Source organism: Serinus canaria, chromosome 20, assembly GCF_022539315.1.
Source record: "Serinus canaria isolate serCan28SL12 chromosome 20, serCan2020, whole genome shotgun sequence".
Lineage (NCBI taxonomy): Eukaryota > Metazoa > Chordata > Aves > Passeriformes > Fringillidae > Serinus > Serinus canaria.
The window spans coordinates 10,731,686-10,752,138 of record NC_066333.1 but is presented as its reverse complement, the minus strand read 5'-3'; the positions used below and the strand labels follow the sequence as shown (position 1 = coordinate 10,752,138).

Here is a 20,453-nt window from a genome sequence, read left to right as displayed (position 1 = left end):
TGCAAGGGGCACAGCTCTTCAAACCCAACCCTCCAGTGAATGGCAGGGATCAAAGCACAGCCTTGGCATCATCAGCAGCGTGCTCTGTGATGTGAGCCCACGATCTCCCTGCATGTGCCGGCTGCTCGTGTGGGCTTCCTTCCCAGGAACACACCAGCTTTTCGCCACAATTTGGACGCGTAAGTTTCTTCTCCGGACAGATGAGGCTCCCGCGCATCGCGGAGCTCGGCGAGGCGCCGAGAGAGGAAGCGGCAGCACCGCCGAACCCGTTTCCCCCCTCCATCATCATCATCATCATCACCATCATCACCATCATCATCATCACCTTCATCCCCGCTCCCCCCGCGGCGGGGCGGCGCCTGTCGCTTTAAGCGGCGCGTGCCCGCGCGCGCGGGGCGGGGCGCGGCGGCGGCGCGCGGCGGGCGCTTCACCTGCAGCCCGGAGCGGCCGCGGGACCCGGCCGGCTCCGCTCCGCTCCGCTCCTCGCCGTACCGCACCGCACCGCTGCGATCCGCTCTGCCTGCCGCGAACATGAGCGCCGGCCCGAGGCGGCGGCTGCTGCTGCTGCTCCTCCTGCCCGTCTGGAGCTCGGCGGCGGTAAGTGGAAACGGGCGCGGAGCCATCCCCGCCGCGGCTCCTCCGCGCCCGCCGCGGCAACTTCGGGCTCGGGGAGTGAGGGTGATGGTGGTGGTGGATGCGCGGAGCTCCTGCCGCTGCCCCCGCCGCTCCGCTGTTTCGCACCTCATTTCTTTAAAATCGAATCGCCGCTGTGCAGTTTTTAATTGTTGGGTTTTTTTATTTTGGAGCTGCCGCTCAGGTGCCGCCGCGGTACCGGCACGAGTGCGCTCCGCGCTGCGCCTCGCCGGAGAAACTTCGGAGCCGCTCCGAGCCCCGCGGAGCCCCCGCGGCCGCGCTCCCCGCGGAGCCCGCACCCGCTGCAGCGCCTAACTTTTATTTTTACAAACCCATAAACCCAGCCGAGCGGGTTCGGATCGTGCTGGGGGGTGATGCTCTGAAAGTTTGGGATTTTTAGGGTTTTATTCCCACGGCGCCTGAAATTGAAGGGTTTCTGTAGAACATCAACAAGCGCCTGAACGCGTGGCTGCAGTGTTACAGAGCGAGCCGGGCGGCTGCTGGCTTTCGGGCTGGGCTGGCTGCGGGAACAAGAGCCGCTTATTTTTCTGCCTCAATCCCCCGGTGCCAAGTAGAATCCGTGAGGATGTCCCGAGCCTCGTGGAGGCTGGAATAGCCTCGTGCTCAGGAATAGCCCCGATGCGCTCTCGTCTAGCGAGCGCCGCTGTAATAATGGGGCGATTTCAGACTGGAAGCCCGCTATCCTAGGTGAGACCCTTTGAAATGTTTCCTAATGGCAACATCTTGCCAGCCGCGGTCAGAGTCCAACGGAGCCGCCGCTTCCTTGCGCTTCCCATGCAGTAGCTGGCATCCGTCTCCCGAGCGTGATTTTAAGCCGAGTACATTGGCTTGTGTTCTGCTTACTAAGCTCATCCGAAAGGACCCTTCTCTCCTGTTGGTTTCTGTGTCTGATGCAGCGCGGTGTGTGTGCGGGAGTGTCTGGGGGTGCGGGGGTGCTCCCCGGGGAGGCAGGTGCACGCCTGGAGTTGCACTTTGCGGGGAGGCGCCGCTCCCGCTCCCCCGGCTTCAGCCGGCGCTGCCGGCTCTGGAGGCGGCGGAGGTGCCGGCAGCATCGCTAAGCGATGCTCTGGCTGGCTCTGCCGACAGCCCGGGCGCGTTAGAAATCCCCTGCCACCAGCACTTGTTAGTGCGTAAATCACCTGGCACTCTCCACGCATAAATCACGGGCTTGTGTGCTGTCAGCGAGTTCCTCTGGAGCTGGGGTCTGGGACCTTCCCTGCCGGGGAATCCCAAGGAGCCTGAGCTGCTGTGACTGGACTGCCCCGTCCCTGTGGCGGAGGCTGGATCCTCTGCTCAGTCCAAAGTTGCAGCTGAGTGTTTTGTTGGCTGCGTCCGTCTGGGTGCTGGCACGTTGTACACGATTCTGTGCAATATCAGGGTTTTAACTGGGAATCCCTTCCCACTGCCGGGGCAAGAGCAGAGCCCGGAGGGTCCCAGAAGATGCAGCAGGCAGAGCCCGCGATGCTGCTGCAAGGGTGAAGGGGAAGGAAGGGTGTCCTCACCTGGTCGCAGGCTCCTGTGTTTCTCCCCCTTCCGTGCTGGGGTCTGCCCAGTTTCTCAGCAGCAAACCTCAGTGGTTTGGATGTTGCAACATCAGGCCTTTGCGTGTCTCCAGTGCGAGCACAGCGCCTTGATGAATTGCTGCTCTTTGTTTCCTCCCCTCTTCTGACAGTGCCCAGTATCCCAGCCTTCCTACAAACAATGCTCTCTTGTAGTCAGGCAACTATTGCTGGCCCATTTTATTTTTTGCAGCTACAGTATGGATCCACTCCAATAGATAGGCACTCTAACACAAGCAACTTCTACTTGCACACTGCTTTACTGTTCAGGTTTGCTCATGCCTAAACACTTCATCACTGGGTGCAAAACCTTTTCCCAAATGACAAAAGTCATGGTGTGCGTTTTCCTTGTTTTGTTTTTGCAGGCACACAATGGGGATCTTACAGTTAGACCCACATGCAAGCCTGGCTTCTCAGAACAAGACTACACAGCATTCATCTCCCAGAATATCATGGAAGGGCAGAAGTTACTCAAAGGTAAGAGGAATAAAAAGCTTAATAGCTTCTGCAATAGCTGTATTTTCAGGAGGTGAAAGGAGGCTTAAAGATGCTGGTTTTGATGGTGAAATTGTCTGCAGAATTATGTTTGTAGGAGGATGAAACACTAAGTGGTTTACCTGAGCACAGTTTTGAATACAGATGAATCATTCCAGGTCCGCTGCTGTCTGCTCCAGGTGGATTGTTTGTTACGCCATGCGAGGTCATCACTTCACTCTTGAGTCTCCCACTCCCACCCTGTCTGAAGGAACTCTGCATCTGATATTTTAGAAAGTATTTTTATGTATGAAATTCAAAGATCCCTAAATTATCTCTGCTTTGAAATGGATGATAAAGCAGACGTTGTTGTTGGAAATGTGGTAAACAAGCCTACAGACATTCTGTTCACAAATGTGGCATTCATTTTCATTACTGCCCCACTGACAACATGAAAACACAGGCAAAAAGAAACTACCAATTAGCTTTATAGTAATTGCAGGATTATAACCACTTTTGTGCTTGTAAACTCTAAGATGTCTTCATAATCCAAATAACAGTAGATTATCCTGTGTATTGCTCTGTCTCCTTTTCAAGTTAAAAATAATTAAACTTTATATTTGCATGACACAGGAAAATACTTTATTCCAAGAGAATTTTTAAAGATCAGAATCCTACAGCAGCCCAGGAAGTTGGGGAGCATGTCAGGGCTTGGTTCTCTACTCAAGGCTTTATAACTGTATTTTGCAGTGTTTTCCTGAGTACATTTTGCTTGCGTGCGTGTATCTGTGCCAGAAAGCTGGGATTGGTGTCCTCCTCCAGACCAAACACCTGCTCTGTTACTTTGATTTTTCTCATAAGAGAGGGAGACTTGTCAGTGTTCTCTGTGGCTTCAGCAGAATCCAGGACTGGACATTTTTGCTCTGCATGAGCTGGCAATCACTTTTGTTTCTGTGCCCAATTGTCTTAGTGTTGCTGTTCAGGAATTCTCTTGACTGGCCTGGCATTAATTAGTAGACCTTGGGGAGTTTATTTTTAGTTTGAAGGGTAACCAAAGAGGGAATTGGCATGGACAAGCTCAAGATTGTGCAGCCCTAAAGAGACCAAATACCGATAGTTTACACACTTTGTAGCAATTTTTCCCAAATGCAAAGGCGGCTTTACAGGTCAGTCTGGAAACTGGGTAGATTTCATGCTCTTTTAGCTTTGCAAATTATTTGATAAAAAATGTTCTCTGAGTACTGTAGAAAGCCGTGTCATAAATATATTTGCTCAGAAGAGTGGTTTTTTGCAGTTTAGTGCTTGATAAATGGTGCTGTGTTTATGGAGGTGGACAAGAGGAGTGGAGCAGAAGGGTCTGCTCAGAGGCATTAGGTGGCTGTGACTTGCAAAACAGCACAGTGGCTGTCATTTCACTTCTGGTTTAATTTTTAAATATGAAATTATATTTACACAGGCTGTCAAGTTGATTTGAATGAAAATATATTTCTATTTGATTTTATCCTTTAGGGACCAGTTGTAGTTTTACGTTAGTCATGGCAGCCCTGCCTCTGATTTAGGGCTGAACTTACCCTGGGGACGTTATGTATCCATGCCCCTCTCCTAAGATTCATGTCCTGATGACGTTGTCACAGGTTCCATGATTTAAAAGCATTTTCTCAACAAAGGAAGGAAGAAAAAAAGTGCAAGTGCTGTGTTTGCTAATACGTGAACTATCATCTTTGCACCTTTTAATCTACAGTCAAATACATGCTGTTGTTTATCATAGGAAGCAAATATATCTAATTAATTTATACAATAATGGGCAAGAAAATTCTTCTTCATGCTTGTGTTGTTCTTTATATATACTCTAGCATGTAAAATTGGTAGTTTTCCAGTTTAGGTTTAATTTTACTTCCTAGCACTTGATGTGTCTGAAGCATAAAATGTTTATCTCTTTCTTCCATCTGGGTGAAGTATTGTACAATAGTTCAGACCAAAAATGGGTTCAGATTGCTTACATTATCATGTTTGATAGATTGACATATGTACTATTTCACACCATCTTACCACGCAAAGCTCTGCTGCCAGCAGCTACCACCATCTTATTCATCAGCATTCAGTAATTCATCTGCAGGCCAAATGGGACTGTTTGCCTGAATTAAAAAAAAAAAAAAAAGAAAGAAAAAAAGAAAGTAGGCAGAAATTCACCTGTCAGTGCTTTCCTGGAATCTGGGGGTTGGAAGAAGCGTGTCTGTAGCTTGGGTGGCTCTTGGGGGATTTCACGGAGAGAACATGAGGTTTTTATGGATCATGCTCACCTTGTCCTTAGGAAGGAGGGGTGGGCAGTCCTGGGACAGTTTATCCCTGAAGGTTTGTCCATCAGAAATCAGGGAGCATGCAGCCCTCAGCATGGTGGTGAAATCCCTCTGCACCATGGAGAATTTGGATGTTCATGGTTCCGTGTGGCAATAAATAAACCTAGCATTTCCCTTTTAAGCTTTGCAAGATCCTCCTCTCAAATATATGCACTGTTATGAATGCATCAAAATGAAAGTGTTTATAGTATTCTAGGTTTGAATCAAGTTAAACAGATAATCACTGCTTATAATTGGTTTATTCCAATGGAAATAGCTTAGCCTTAATTTGACAACAAGAGCTTTTACAGAGTCATTGTTTTATTATAAGTATGCCGTAAGCTATTAGCTACTACTTTGTGGTTCATCTTATTTGCCTGAGTCAGCTCTCTAACATGCTCAAAACATACAGATTCTAGCAGGAGCTATTTGTTACACAGTAATTAACTTGTTTATGATAAATGGATGGGAGAAATGTCACGGCATTTTGTTTTATGTATAAATGAAAAGCATCTGCATTCGAAAAATTTCATGTTAATTAGACTTAAAATAGTTTTCCCCAGTAGGGCCACAAATACCACACGCTGCACATCACTGCCAGCACTGTGGCCTGGTGATGGGGTGGTGGTAGCTGAGGTGATTTGTGGAGCCAGTGCCTTCCCCAGAAATGCCATCACTGCATCCCTTAATGAAAGCTACTGGCGTGTAATCTGTTATACTTTTTTGTCTTTGTTTTTGTTTGCAGGATAATAAACTTAGTCTTGATCACTGATGCACGATAATGTTTAAGATAGCTTCGTTAAGTATTTTCTCCTTTAGCCTAAGGGAAAGATCTCCATGTCTGCAGTATGGCAGAGGAGGATTGTGGCACAGGGATCTTTTCCTCTTTTTTAATTATTCATGGTAACTTAACATGGTGAGAACATTGGTCATGAGGGGTGGGGAGCAGGGCCGTGTGGGGCTGCACTGAAGCAGTTCAGCATGTCCCAGGGGATGTGGTTCCTGATGTGAACTCGGTGTTTGGGAGTGGTGAAGACCAGCAGCCTCTTGGGGAAGGAGAGAGAGAGAAGGATGCTGAAAGTGGTGAGCAGTATGATACTCTTGCTATTGGCTTTATGCCCTTTTGGATTTTTTGTAGTGTTTAAGATTGTGATTAATAAAAAAAGATGTTTTTGAGAATTAGAAGTGAAGGTTTAATTGGCACGTCGTGAGGCTGTGGTGACTGGGAGTGGGTGGGATGACATCAGGGTGTTGAATGCATTATTCCTCCAGTGTGGTCCCACCAGGGCTCCAGCACCTCTCAAACACACCTAAACAAAACAGCTCACAGCAGACAACACGAGCAGATGAGAGGTAGAGCCACTTTTTTGTGTTTTCTGGGCATGGCTTGGTGTGCAGTGATTGATGTTTCTGTGCTGATGGAGCAGGGGAGCTTCTCTTGTGTGGGCAGCCACGTTTGGGGACAAGTGTGTGGCAGCACACTTTATTTTCATATGGGGAGATGAATAAACTCTGCCAGCATGTTCTGCTCTAAGCAAATGTATGAAACCAAAGTTAGCCAAGCTCATGCAAATGCATAAAAATGTAATTGCTTCTATTCTAGGATTTTTTACTAGCATGATTTTTGGTTAAAAAAATACATAAAAGCTTTATTGGAATACTACTTTTTTTTTTAAGAAGAATTCACTATAGAGATAATCTCTTGTAAGTTTTTGAGAGGTAGGATGTTCTTCATGGTCAAAAGCTTTTTGTTCTCTCCACTGAGATTTCAAAACCTCCTTTTTTTTTAGCCCTCACCACATCCAATATTAAAACTTAGGAAGGCTGTGAATGCTGTTTAGAAAATATTGACTGCATGGGTCAAAGAACCCCAGCATCCACAATCTCCCTGGGATAGTGGAGAATACTGTAGATGGTGCAGGCTTCCCACTTTTCATGGCTTTAGAGTCCAGAAGAGACCCAGTACCCATCAGCTGTCAGTTTTGGCAGGAGCTTGGTTCCCACAGGCAGGTCAAGGCTCTGAAGGGTGTGTGGATGTCTGAGGCTGCCCTGCCCACAGTCATGCCTGTGTCCTCCAGGTGCACTCTGGTGTGTCCTAAGGGTGCTTTAGGAAAGGGAAGAGCCTGAGCAATGCTGGATTGTTCTGGTGTTTGGTGAGGTTGTTGAGCACCTCTCAATGTTGCTCGGTGCTTGCAGCAGCTCTGCTGCAGCCTCCTGGAATAGCCAGTGCCTTCTCCAAGCTGCTCAGAGCTGAGAAAAGCAGAGAGGCTTTTCCATTCGTGTTTTCATTATTTTCTGGTTTGTGATTCTGCCTGAAAAGCAGTTACTGCAGTTATTGTACACGTAATTAGCTGTACAGTTCCCTAATAACATCTGAAAGTAGGAGAGCGGCCACTGGGAGCCCAGAACTCACCCTCACCTCTCCTCACTCCTTTCTTGGAGCAGAGGGAGGCAGGCTGGCATCTGCCCTCTGTGTTCAGCTTGCTCAAGCTCCAGTGGGGCTCCCTCTCAGAGAGCACTTCTCACATTCTGCAGGCCAGCTTCTTCTAAGAGCAGTTTCTCGTGATGGGCACGTTGCAAATCAAAACCATCATTTCCATCCTGAGTTCCAGGGGAGACCCCAGAAAGAGCTGCTGCAGAGCAGGGAGCTGCTGATGCCTATGTATTTTTAATGTTGTTCTTCAGATCTAGCTTCTGACACAAAAATGATGTTTAAGATGACATTTTTATCTAAATAAAATTGCAGTTAATGAGACTGGAGTAGTCAATAACACTCTGTAGAGTTAATCCCCTTACACTGTTTAATAACTGTATATATTGCTTTCTAGTTCAGAGCTTTGAACCAAATTCCTCAAACCCAAGCAAAATTACATTTTTCTGCATTCTGGGGAGTTAACTGATTTTTATCTGAATAAATCTGCTTCTCCAACAACAGACTTGAAGCTTCTCTGTTTTTTCAGGGATTTGTCTGTTAGAGAATTGTGCTGCTTCAAATTAGGCATTCTAGATAGGTATTAAGGAAGAAGATGAAACAACAATTTCTGTTGAATAATTTATTCATTTCTTTATTTATGCTTAGGCTTTTAGGAAATAAGCTGTGTCTGGAACAGTATCAATTAGTTATTTATTGTGAAATACCTGTTGTTTTGAATGCTGAGCTGATCATTTTAGTGCTTTTAAGGTTGGAAAATGTTAATTTTAAAGTCAGTTCTTTGTACAGGAATTGACTGTCACTGACAGAGCTCATGAGCTCTGATCTCTCAGAGCAGATGCTGAAAGCATTCTGGAAATTATGGTTTTTGCATGTGGCAATTGAAACTTACTTATTCTAGCAGTGAAATATTTTCTTGCCTAATTTTCATTGACCTAATGCCAGTTCTCATTGCCTAATTTCATTGATATTTATGTGCAGGCCTCCTTCTGCCTTAATTTCTACCCTGGAAATGAGTCTCATGGTTTTTTAGATGGAATTTATTTCATTGCAAACCCAAGCTGGGGAAGTACTTGGTTCCACAGCAGCACGGGCCATGTGCACAGCTCATAGAATATTTTAGCAATATAGATAATACTTAAAAGTCTTATTTGAAGGGCAAGAAGAGATTAAAACTACAGAGGATAGGATTTCATTGGAAATCTGCTGCTTAACGTTTCTCATAGAATGAATTTGAGTTACATAGGGAAAGATGGGAGTTTGTTTGATTTGAGGTTAGTGGTATATTCAGAATTAAGGCCATCGCTGTATCAAGTGGAATTTTTTATTTTCAGGCAAATGGAAGTAGTGAGAACTAAGACCAGACAGTGGTGTTTGAAAAGCAAAGGCCAGTCTTTGGCAGCTTTGAGTGGTTTGGCAGGGGGGTTGGGATGAACTGTGCCTGTGATTCCAGGCAGATTTCCCCAGGATCCTGATGTGGAGCACTGCAGGAGGAACCTCTGCAGGCTCCATGGAATTGATCTGTATCCCTTGTTGTGAATGTAAACCTTTTGTGCCCTAGCCAAAGCTTCTGAAGAGGACTTGGCTTCACATTGCATTTTCCTTTTGGTGCCTACATGACCCCCAGGGTTGTATTTCCAGGTAAAACCCACAAGTGTCCTTTGGCCAGCCCTGCCATGGACTGCAGGATGCCATGATAGATTTGTTTAGATATTTTGTTTTAATATTTATTTATTGCTATTTCTGAAATGAGAGTGCAGGGATTGTTTAGCCTGAAGAAGACTTTATAATTGTGTATAAACTCCTTGTGAGAATGTGCTGAGATGATGTGCACAGAGCAAGGGCAGAACAAAACGGGTGCTACCACTGAAATGCAGGACACTGCACTTAAATCTGGGAAGAAACTTTCAGCTTGAGGGTTGTCAGACACTGGAGGAGGTTTCTCAGAGATGCCATGAGGTTCTTGGAGATACTTGGAGCCCGCCTGGAAGTGGTCTTTGAGCCTGCTTTGGCTGTCCCTGTGCTGAGCAGGGGCTTGGGCAAGCAGCTCTGCAGCCTCCACTGGGCTCTGACCCTGGGAGACGCTCTGCAGGTGAACGGATGAAAAGACAGAGGGATGAGCTGAGCTTTTCTTCAAATACAAATCACACAGCTTTAAATAAAAACATTGCAGCAGCCTGCAAAATGTGATCTTTACTGGGAAATGGTGTTTCTTTAATTTCTTGGAAGCACAACCTCTAAAGAGGGAATAATTGGAACACCAGGGACCAGCATTCAGCTGTTTGCTTCCATTAATGTCCAGACTTAACCTAGCCATAGTTTGTCTCCTGGCATAAGGAAATGTAACACTTACATTGAAAAAGCACTCAGTTTCCTCTTTATTTTTAGTAGAATGAAAGAGAACATGTGGAGCAACTGTTTAACCCAAAATATTTGTCTTAGAAGCAGCTACTTCGCTTCTTTCAGGAGGATGTTTGTTTCCTAAGCAAGTTTTCTGTGACATGAAAAACGCTTGGGCTGAACAAGATCTCTTTTTGCCACAGGCTTGCAAATTTCTCTTGTTTATGTTCATTATCCCTAATATATTTATTAATTTTGGGTTGCAGTTGCACAGAAGGAGCGTGAAGTGGCAAATGCTCTGGCATATGGGCTGTGCTGTCACTGGGAACACTCAGCAGCCCCGTGCCTCGTGACCCCAGGCTGCAGCATCCACATTCCCCTTTCCTGCTCCCTTCCAATACAAATTTATAATTTTTTTTTTGCCATGCCCTCACTACTCTGGTGCCACTGTTCTGTAGCAGAGAGCCAGTGGCAGTAACTCAGGGCTGTGCTGGTTGTGCTGCTCATCAGCTGCAGCCCATTAACACCAGCCTGGTAATGGCAGCCACTGTGTGCAACGCACAGTGGGGGTGTTGGGAGCTCCTCCAAGGACCCTGAAGATATGTATGGGCCACCCATGGAGGAGGAAAAAGTGAAATTGATGCCCTTTCTGCTTTGAAATGAGCCAGTCTGTTTTCATTGATACCCAGAAGCACTGCAGTCATTAAAGGCTATTACTATGCCTGTTATAAATCACAATTTCCTAGCAGTTCAGAGGTTAGTCACAAATTTTGTTACAATGAGTTTGTCTCATAGTAATTCCAATCCTTATTAAACGGAATTGCCTTTAAAATAATTATGAATGTAGCAATTATCCAAAGATAAATAGTCAAGATTACAAGAATTGTTCTATACACAGCTATGTATCAACTCTCTCTGTCAGTTCAGGTCTGGAGAATCATAAAAGGCAGGTCAGTGAAACAAATGTCTGTTACTTCACCATGGAGCAAGAAAAGCATATTTCCAATATGCTTATTGGTATATGAAAGAAAAACATGCCAGCTCAGTAAGATGGTGGAAAATAAAGAAGTTATTACAGGTGATAAAGTGCAAGTCAGGACTAGTTTAAAGTATGAAATGTAGTAATCTGTTTGTTCCTGCTGTAGTCAGTGGGGGTAGAAGATATCTCTGTATAAATGCCCCAAGAGCTGTTTGGTGTCCTCTGGACCTGTGTGTTGGTGTTTCCTGGACTCAGAACTTGGGCTGGAGGAGCTCAGGAGGATTTCTGGTGCACACTCCTTCCCTGGGGCACCAGCAGCTCCCTTGTAACAGCTTTGTCCCTGATGTAGGCTTGAAGACCCATGGCTGGGGACCAAAGCCATATATTACTTTGCTTCCCTGTCCTTCCTCTGAGTTCAAGTGGAGCTCTCTTGATGCAATTTAACCCTGTTTGTATTTGCCATGGACACACAGAACAGTTGCTGATTTTTTTTTTTTTTTCTCCCGCAACACAACTGAATATTTTTTTCCAGGTTTTCTAGGCTGAACCTCTCATTTTTTGCCTTTTGTGTATTGTGCTTGGCTCCCTCCTCTGAGCCCTTGTCTTTGTTACTAACAGGATACTCCAGGTTGATGTGATGCTGCCAGCCAAGTCTCACAGTGCTGAACAGACAGGGAATATTACTCTGCCTGTTTTGCAGGCAACACTCCACTTGATTTATCTAATGTGATGATTGCTTTTTTTCTTAGCAGTATGATACTGTTGACTCATGTTCAGCTTGTGATCCAGTATAACCTCCCACATCGTTTTTTGATGAACTGCTACCTACCCAGTCATTTTCTATATGTGTAGTTGATTAATCCTGCTGAATCGTGTTACCTTGCTCCTCTTCTGTTGAATTGCATCTTGTTTTTGTTTTATCATCAGCCTTATCTAACTGGTTTGGGTTGTTTTGAATTCTGATCTTGACATCCAACAGAGTTGCAGTTGCATCCTGCTTGTGGATGGTTTGCAGATGTAACCAGCATATGCTGCATTCCTTTATCTGTTCTGTTAATAAAGGATTGAACAAACCCAGTTCAAAACAGGCTGTGGCAGAGCCCATGTGATAGAGCCTTCTGCTCTGACCATGCACCATTAAAACATGCTCTGGGTAGTTATTTCAGTGACTAAAATTGGAATGGTGGCTGGAACAGAGCCTTTAATGTCTTGATGTTGTCTATTGGGATCTGTGGAAACACAATTCCAAATGTCCTCGGTTGTCAGTACTTTTCTTGACTTCTCTGAGAATTCCAAGCATTGGGACCTATGGCATTATAAAAAAAAAGGATCTTTCATGTTGTTTGGATTTTTCCTTTACCTTTGGACAGAAGAGACAGGTTGAGGATGAAGAAAAATGTATGTATGTTTGATAGGATGAAGGAGAACTATAGGTCAGGGCAAGCTTTGGAGTGATGAAATATTCAAGGATTGCAGCTATAAAAAAATGTTTGGATTGCACCCAAAGATTTCCCCATCCTCTTTTCAAACTGCAAGAAGAGACCCTCATCAGGAGGAGTTCAGTGATCTCTGGAACGCTAAACTCCAGATGCCTGTTCAAATAACTGAATAGGAGATTGATTATCTCTGTGCAAAGTTTACTGAAAGATTTTTCTTCTTTTTTTTGTTTGCCTGGAGTCTCAGATATAAGAAAAATTCAAAGTTAAAAGGGTGGTTGCTGTATCTGCTAGCAAGCAGACTACTCCAGTTGTACCAGGTGGTTTTGAGACCTCCTGATGAGAAGCAAGTGAGGAGATTTAGGTTGGGCAGCATAAAAATTTCTTCCCCAAAGAGGTTGTTACAGACTGGCACAGCTGCCCAGGGCAGTGCTGGAGTCACCATCCCAGGGGGATTTAAAGGCCATGAGGATGTGGCACTTGGGGACAGGGGACAGTGAGTGGTGGGTGGTCTTGGAGGGCATTTCCAAGCTCAGCAATGCTCTGATGCCCTCCCAGAAGGGCTGTGTGGGCAGGGGCAGTTGGCAGAGTCTGGGCTGGTGTCAGCAGAGGTTTAACCCCCCTGCTCACTGAATGCCCAGGGCATGGCACTGTGGGGGTTCCTGGATGCTGAATTAACCATGTTTTTTGGCAGAGATCAGTGCACATGAGGCATTGCACTGGAAGGAATCTGCACACATTTTCAATAACACAAAGTTTTATTTTCCCTTTCTGCTGTGAGTTGAGACAGCATTGGCTGTGTCCTGTTAAAGAGCAGCAGACCCAAGCAGTGGTGGCACAGCCAGTTTTACCTGGGCAGTAATAGAGCAGGTTTCATTGCCTGGGAGCTGAGATGATGAAGCAAAGTTCTGTAAATGCAGCAGTTGTGTCCTTTGGCAATGCACCTGTAAGAGGGAGAGTTTGACATCTGTGGAGTGGAGCTGTTTGGGGAAATAATACAGAAAATTAAAATAAGGTTGGGTGGGAAGAAGTGTTGTGGGTGCCTGGAGCCCTGGGGACTCCAAGAACTGCTGGGCCAGGGTTCATGTTGGGTCTGGAAGTGGTGCAAATCATGGAGACTTAAAGCAAAGACAATATTTCTGCAACAGTTTATTAACAATCTGAGTGGTTTTTTGACCTTTCATCTGCATTGGGTCCCTTGTGAGCAGCCTTTTATTGCAGTATATCTGTCTGCACTTCTTGGAGAAATATGTAGGGAATCCACACACTGAGAAACCTGTTCTTAGGAGAGCTGTCCTGAAAAAGGAGAAACAAAGAAAGCCAACAAACCAACAAATCAACAGCAAAAAGTAAAGAAAAAAACTCAAGGTTATATATCAAAATCTGTAACACATGCTCAAAAAAAGTTAATATCTAGTGAATGTCAATTAAGTTCTTCCTCAGCTAATAAACAGCTTAGGAGGTATAAAATTTAATACTCTTAAAATTGCTGAAGCCTTTGAAGAACACATTTAAATTGGACTCGTTGGAAGAAGGAGATTTAAAACTGACCTGTTCAGAGGTGAGTAGTGAAAAAGATGTGATGGAATGAGGCTGCATTCCTTCAATACAGAGGCCTCTTGCCTTAAGGTTTTGTTTCCTGAGGTGGCTTTTGGAACAGTTTATTTTTACGTTCTTGTGTAACACATCAACTGAACTGCTCTGCTAACAGTGGCCTGTTTATTTCTGAGCCTATTTTTAAGTGTTTCTGAGGCTCAGCTGGGCTGGGAGTGGGTCACTGTGCCACAGAAAGAGCTGCAAGAGCAGCTGTGTGTAGTTCTGCCTGTGGCCACACCTAAAGGTGCTGCTCACTTTCTGTTTTAAAGCATCAATCTGTTCCCATCTCAGGATCTCAGGCACCAGATTCCACTTTCCTTCTGTTCTCTCCCCACCATGGTCACCTGCAGGTAACGAGTGAGATGTGTGCTCATTTCTGAGGATGTCCTTAGGCAGGTTTTCTAAAGTTTATGATGGATCTGGCTTTGAGAGGTGAGCAGATAAGCAACAGAAACTGCTCTGAGGTCACAAGAAATGTTGTGCTTATTCTGGGTTTATTTGGAAATCAGAGCAAACCAAACTTTGCCTAGTTGGATTGCTTCCTCAGGAGCAGTACCTCCTAGTTTTTTTCCACTTGTGTGTTTTTTCCTAATCCCAGTGGCAGTCATATTTTTGGCACTTGTAGTTAGGGAAAAAAAAATTAAGTAATACATGGCATTTGTTTTGGCGCTGGTTGCGACTCATAAATAGGGATAACATCTGTGCTGATAGTTTTTTGTGATATATAACCAGATTGAATGAACAGAGTTTTCATTTATTGCTGTTCTTTTGCCATTGTTATATTTAGGGAGCTCCAGTTTAACGAGTGAAAATATATGCTTATGTACATTGCTCATGAATAGAGCAGAATTTATAGACATCCTGTGAATTTCAGTTTGGCCACTGTATCTTTTTAAACTAAAAATGGCTTATAGCCATTCCCTGAGCCTAAAACTTTTTCAGGATCCTTCCCAAATCTTAGTCTCTTGAAGGCTCGTACTTGCTGCCAAGTCCACACCATTCTTTTAATTAAAAGACAAAAAAAAAAGAAGTGAAACTTCCAGTGGATGTAAATCCTGATAATCCTGAAATGATGTAAATCGGTGCAGCTCCTTAAGTCATTGGAAGTATTCTGACTTACATCTACTGAAAATCTGGCACATAATATTCCTGCTGGTCCTTTCTTCTGCCCAATAGCTGCTCTACACAGAGTTGGCACCGTGGACAAAGCCTTCTCTTACGAGCTGATCGAGGGTGGCACGGCTTCCAGCACTGCTGATTCAGCACAGCAGAGGCCATTTTCCTGATTTCTTTGTGAGTTAGATTAAATTACTCTGCAGGCTGGACTGGAGCCACAGGCCATAGTTTTACAGCCTTATAACATGGTATCCTAGCCCATGGCATCTGAGAGGTCTGGCTGTGTGTAAAGCTCTTCTGCTTCGCTGCAGAGGATTTTTGGATTTGGCGCTCGGCCCCTTTGTGAGGCTCACGGCAGCAGGACTGGAAATATTTTGATTGTCTTGTTGAGGTACACTAAAGTGGGGCTCTGTTAATGGAGGGAAGGGACATCATGGGGGCCAGGTTAGTATGAAAACTCCACTGTGTTTGTCATGGCAACGTTTCTTTAGATTTGCCTTACAGAAATGCAGGATAATAAATAACAAATGCGGGGTTTAATGAGTGTAACACAACGGGAGCACCAGTGAGGCAAGGAGCTTGTGCCATCAGAGCTGTTCCAGTTTACCAAAATTTGGAGAAATCCCACTTCCCTTTGTGCCTCAGTACAGGTACATTTCTCATCTAATCTGAGCAGGTTTGGAGCTGAACCAAGGGGGAGCAGTGGGGAGATGCCCTTTGTGGTGAGCTGTGCCCTGTTCACATCCCACAGAGCTGGGATGCCTGTGGCTGCTCTAGCAGGCACATGGGCAGAGGCAGAAGCAGGTTTTCTATTCTCTGGCAGCTGCTGGCTTTGTGTATTTCCAGAGCAGAGCCAGCTCTGCTGTGCTCTGCAGTTGGGCTCCACTGCTGCAGCTCGCAGTGAAATTGGTCCAGTTGTCTTTGGCCAAGTCCTGCTCTTGCTCTGATTTACCCTTTCCCCTCCAGTCCTCCTGATTGCAAAAGGGACTCTGGCAAAGGGAGAAAACAACTGTTAATGAGGAGAGAAAAGGTCAAACAGATCAAGTAAAAGTCATCCTTCTTCCAGCATAGAGAACAATCAAAGCTGATCCTGCCCAAGCCAGGTGTTGGACTGAAAATGAGACCAGGTTTAAGGAATTTTCACCATAAGTTTGGAAGCTTCACTCTGTCCCTTCTCCCTCACCTGACTTCCAGTCACATTGTTTTGTTTAAGGGGCTTGCATTGTATCAGGATGGGCACCCCACATCTGGTTATTTTGGAGTTGCATTATTGCCTTTCAGCTTTATCTCTGCAGTCTAAACATTAAAAGCACCACCAAACAAACCCTCTGGTTTTAATACAAAGATGAATATATTTTTGCAAATAAAAAGTATTTTTGATTCAGAACATCAGGCAGAATTCTCTGGGAGTGATAAAGAGGTGAAGTTCATGTTGCTGGTTTCAGTGCAAAAACAAAAGTGGGCAGATCAGGAAATTTGTTTCTGAGTGTTTCTTTCTATTTTCTGAGCCCTAGTTCAGTCTCATGGACTTCGGTAGAGCTGCTGCACAGAGGGTTTATCTATTGATTTCTGAATGTATTGTGCTGTTAATCTAAAACCTCTTTCCCCAGTGGAATTTCTTATTCAGAAGGCTCTAGCCAAGCTCAAGAAAGTTATTTGATTTGGGGAGTTTGAAAGAATAATAAAAGAAGGATTGATGCAGTTGGATTTTCATGAGCTCAGTCTTCTAGTAAAATAGACAGGCTTCTTCCTCCTGTGTGTGTCTGTGGTGGTTGGCTCATTATTTAGGAGGAAAGCAGAGGATGGAGATCACTTCAGTTTTACTGCCTGGGAATTTTGTGATTATGAAACTTGTTCAGAAGAAAGTAATGAGAACAGTTTTGGTGATATAACAAAATATAAAAATTAATGGGTTAGTGCAGCTTTGTCTTTCCATAAATTTGTGTGCTTTATTTCTTAGCAATTTGGCCTTTTATGCTAATTTTTAAACTAGTAAAAATTTAGTGCCAGTATTTGGGAAATCCATGTAATTTCCCAATAAGGCATATCTGGCAAGGGAATTGCACCATATAAACCAGGGAACTTTGTTCCTCAGATATTTCCACCATTCTTTAAGTATTGAAGATTAAGTAAGCTTTTTAAAAGAGCTGAGACAGGAGAGAAGATGGTGCTTTATGGATCTTCTTGTTATTAAAATGTTCATTTCTTGTTCTGAGAGCTGAATATGGGAATAAACAGTGTTTTATTGCAATAAAAAAATCCCAAAAAGTACTTTCTGCCTTCGAGTGCACTGGTGTTGTCTGTAGTGCAGGAGTTCATGAAGCAGACAAATGAGATTAAATTGGTAGTGAAATGAAGTAAAATTCAGGGTTTTTTTTTGCTTTTTGGGACTAAGGTCCTGTCCAGCTGAAATCAGTTGCGCTTGCCTTCACAGTGCCCATGGCTGGTTCAATAACAGGTTTATTCTGTCTCATTAGGATGTTGTCAAGTTAAGTCAAGGAGGGTGGATTTGTATATAAAAAGAGATTCCTTGTGAGACTTCCCTGTCTCTAGAGCACTAGAGTTTATTAGGCATGATTATTTTTTTCCTTGGGTTTGGAAGCACACTTGTTGCTCTTATTTATGCAAAAAATGCAGCTCTCTGGAGGGATGAGATTAACCTGAGGCATTATTTCATTGCAGACCCAGGTGGGAAGCTGGAATTTCAGAGTATGCATGAAGAATTATCTGGATATGAGGCAAAAAGTTGTATTAACTGTGCAGTTAGTCTTTGTTAGCAGCATATAGAGTTTCTTTAGCCCTTGTGGTGACTAACCTAGCAGAATTTATTGGTGAATAGTTCAATTTGCTTAAATGGGCTCATTTTCTTGAGTAGGCAGAAATTACATCTTCTTTCAGAACGTCTCAGGTTTAGTTCAACTGAAAGGCCAAATCCATATTTGACTTGTTTTTCTTCCCAAACACCTGTTTAAGCACTGGGTGAGCAGGACACCCAGGGTTTGGCTGAGGGAACTGTTCAGAGGGACTTAATTTCTGCAGCTGGGGTAAACAGTTGCATTTTAAACTGGTCTGAAAATTCAACTTTGAACCAGATAGGAAACGAGATTCTTTTTTTTTTTTTTTGTCCTTTTTTCTTTTCCCCCCCATGTAGAAATAAGTTCTTTAGAATATCTGAACCATCTCCCAGTATCATTTCACTGCTGAGAATTGGGTAACTGTGTAAAATTATATTGACCTGAGGGGATTGAAATATAGAAGTGGCCGTGCGCTTAACTGTGCAGGAATCAAACTGTTTTACTGATAACATTTTATTGATTCATCTTCTCTGGGTGTTACAAGTAGCCTGAAGCCTGGCAAAATGAGCTGGCAATGTTTCTGTGTTGTGGACGTTGCAGTATTGCAGCTCGTCGTAGGTATTGAAATTTTATATATGGGCTGAGAGCTCACGTAATTATTGTGATTTGTAATGACTGAGACTGCAGATGGGGCTTCCCAGAGGCTTCATTTCAAGCTAGATAACTGGTAATTTCTCTTTTCTGTTTAAGAATCTGTTGTCCCTCCTTTTCTCTGCAGCTGCTGAGGTTTTTCTCTGTGAAAAGCTGAACCGTATCTCTGACTTGATGAAGATGCGTAAAATGATTGAAATTGCCTTAACAAGGAAGTGCTCTATACAGAGCAGCAATGAAAATGTGTCTTGCTGTTTGCAAGGGATACTTTGTCCTTTTCAGAAAGAAACAGTGCCTTCCCACCATATTATAAAAATAATAACAATTAAAAAATACCCTTCTTCTGTCAAAGCTTTAAGCAAAAGAATGGCTTAAAAGACCACAATGGCAGATTGTGAGTGCAACCTGCATGTGTTGACTAATTAAATTCTTTTGAAAGAGCTAATTTCATGTATTTTACTTAATGAAAGCTTATTTAAGATTTTAATGATGTGGGTCTTTTCTCTTCAGCAGAATGCCATATTGACTCATGACATATTTTTACACAGGCTTCATTCTGCCGTGAACAACAGCGTTGGAAATGGGAGCACTTGATAAAGTATCATTAAATTAGCTTCTTGTAGTTGCAGATTTTTACTGCGCTACTTTTATTCGCCGCGATATGAATTGATCGCGTTGCTCTTGCTGGTTTTAAAGGTGCAGCTTTGTTATTGATTGTGCTACTTTATCTCAGGTGCTTCATCAGCCTGCTGGCAGGCTGGTTCCCTCTGCAATTTTAGCAAGTACTGGCTTTGTGCATTTTTTAATTCTGTGCCTTCTGTCTGTGTGCGTGTATTTTTTGTTGTGAATGCCTTAAAAGAGAGCCTGCTTTGGGGTTGCACCGAGCCCTTGTGCCCAGCTGCTCTGCTCTGTCCTGGGAAGCACTGCTGGATGGATTGTTGTCCTCAGCTGATTTCCAGGGAATTAGTGAGATTTACCAACACAGAGGGAAAAATCAGTTCTGCTCAGGCTTTATAGTGTGTGCATTTGGAGCAGGGGTTTCATCTATTGGTGTAATTGTTGGTCATGTGATGTGTGTCACACGTTACCAACAATTACCAGAAAAAGAGCCTACATCTTGGTTAGTCAAACCTTTCAGATATTTTTCCACATTAACATGAATAGTGATTTTCTTCTACAAATCTTGGAAGTCCCAGACCTATTCCAATACTAAATGTATTGGAAACGGATTGCTGTCAAGGCTTGTCCATCTAATTAAATTCCCTTATTAGCACTAGAGCTGCAGACTTCCAGAGAAGACATTAGTTGAATAATCTCTCCAACTTACCTAGGTTAAAACTAGATGGCCTTTTGTAAAACGCTGAGCTAAAAGTTCAGCAACAAAATACATAAATTCTAGTCCCCCTTTTTGTGTGATCTGTGGTAATTCAATATATTCTTTAAATATAAATTGGTGTTCAGCTGTTCTGTGGAATATTTTCTGACTTCAATTATCACAAGCTCTCGATGCTGTGAGTACTCTGTCACCTCACGCTTCAGGCTGAGGGCAGTCCAGCAGTGATGGCTTTTATGCATTAATAAAATTTTACAGGATTCATTCTGGCATATTCTTAGCCAAATATAATAATCTTCTTGTCATAAAGTCCTGCTGATCCTTCTGAGGTTGTTTGTGCTCTGTACTGGTGATTGTTGTATCCTTACAGGAGAAGGGAATATTAAGATTTTCACAGTGAACCAAAACACGTGAGGTTTAGTAAGATCCCTGATGGATTTCCCAGCAGGTGGAGGACTTGCCCTTGGAGGGAGCCACCAAGTGAAATAAAATATGCTTTGACCCTTGAGCTTTGCAAATGGGGATTGAGTGACTCCCAGCAGATGTGCCTTAGCCCAGCAGAATCCACTGACCCTCTGGAATGTGAGGGCATCCAGGGGTCCCACTGCCACGTGGGAGGGCAGGGGTGGTGCAGGTGAGAATGCCTTGTTTCCTTCCAGAAATGGAAGAGAAAAGTGTCTTGGTGTCAGACAAAAGACCCACACTAGCACAGGGTTGGGAATGGAGAGCTTCATCATAGCACTGAGCAAGAGA

General features: G+C 44.0%; 1 protein-coding gene across 1 annotated transcript in view; it reads left to right on the top strand.

The window, feature by feature from the left end:
* The first annotated feature begins 470 nt into the window (after positions 1–470).
* The window catches only part of CDH4 (cadherin 4), a 410,770-nt gene continuing 390,787 nt past the window's right edge, over positions 471–20,453 (top strand). Inside the window, exons 1-2 of the mRNA XM_050982105.1 lie at positions 471–597; positions 2,579–2,690. Coding sequence (XP_050838062.1) covers positions 532–597; positions 2,579–2,690 — 178 coding nt within the window. The 5' untranslated portion in view covers positions 471–531. The remainder of the gene's footprint in view (positions 598–2,578; positions 2,691–20,453) is intronic.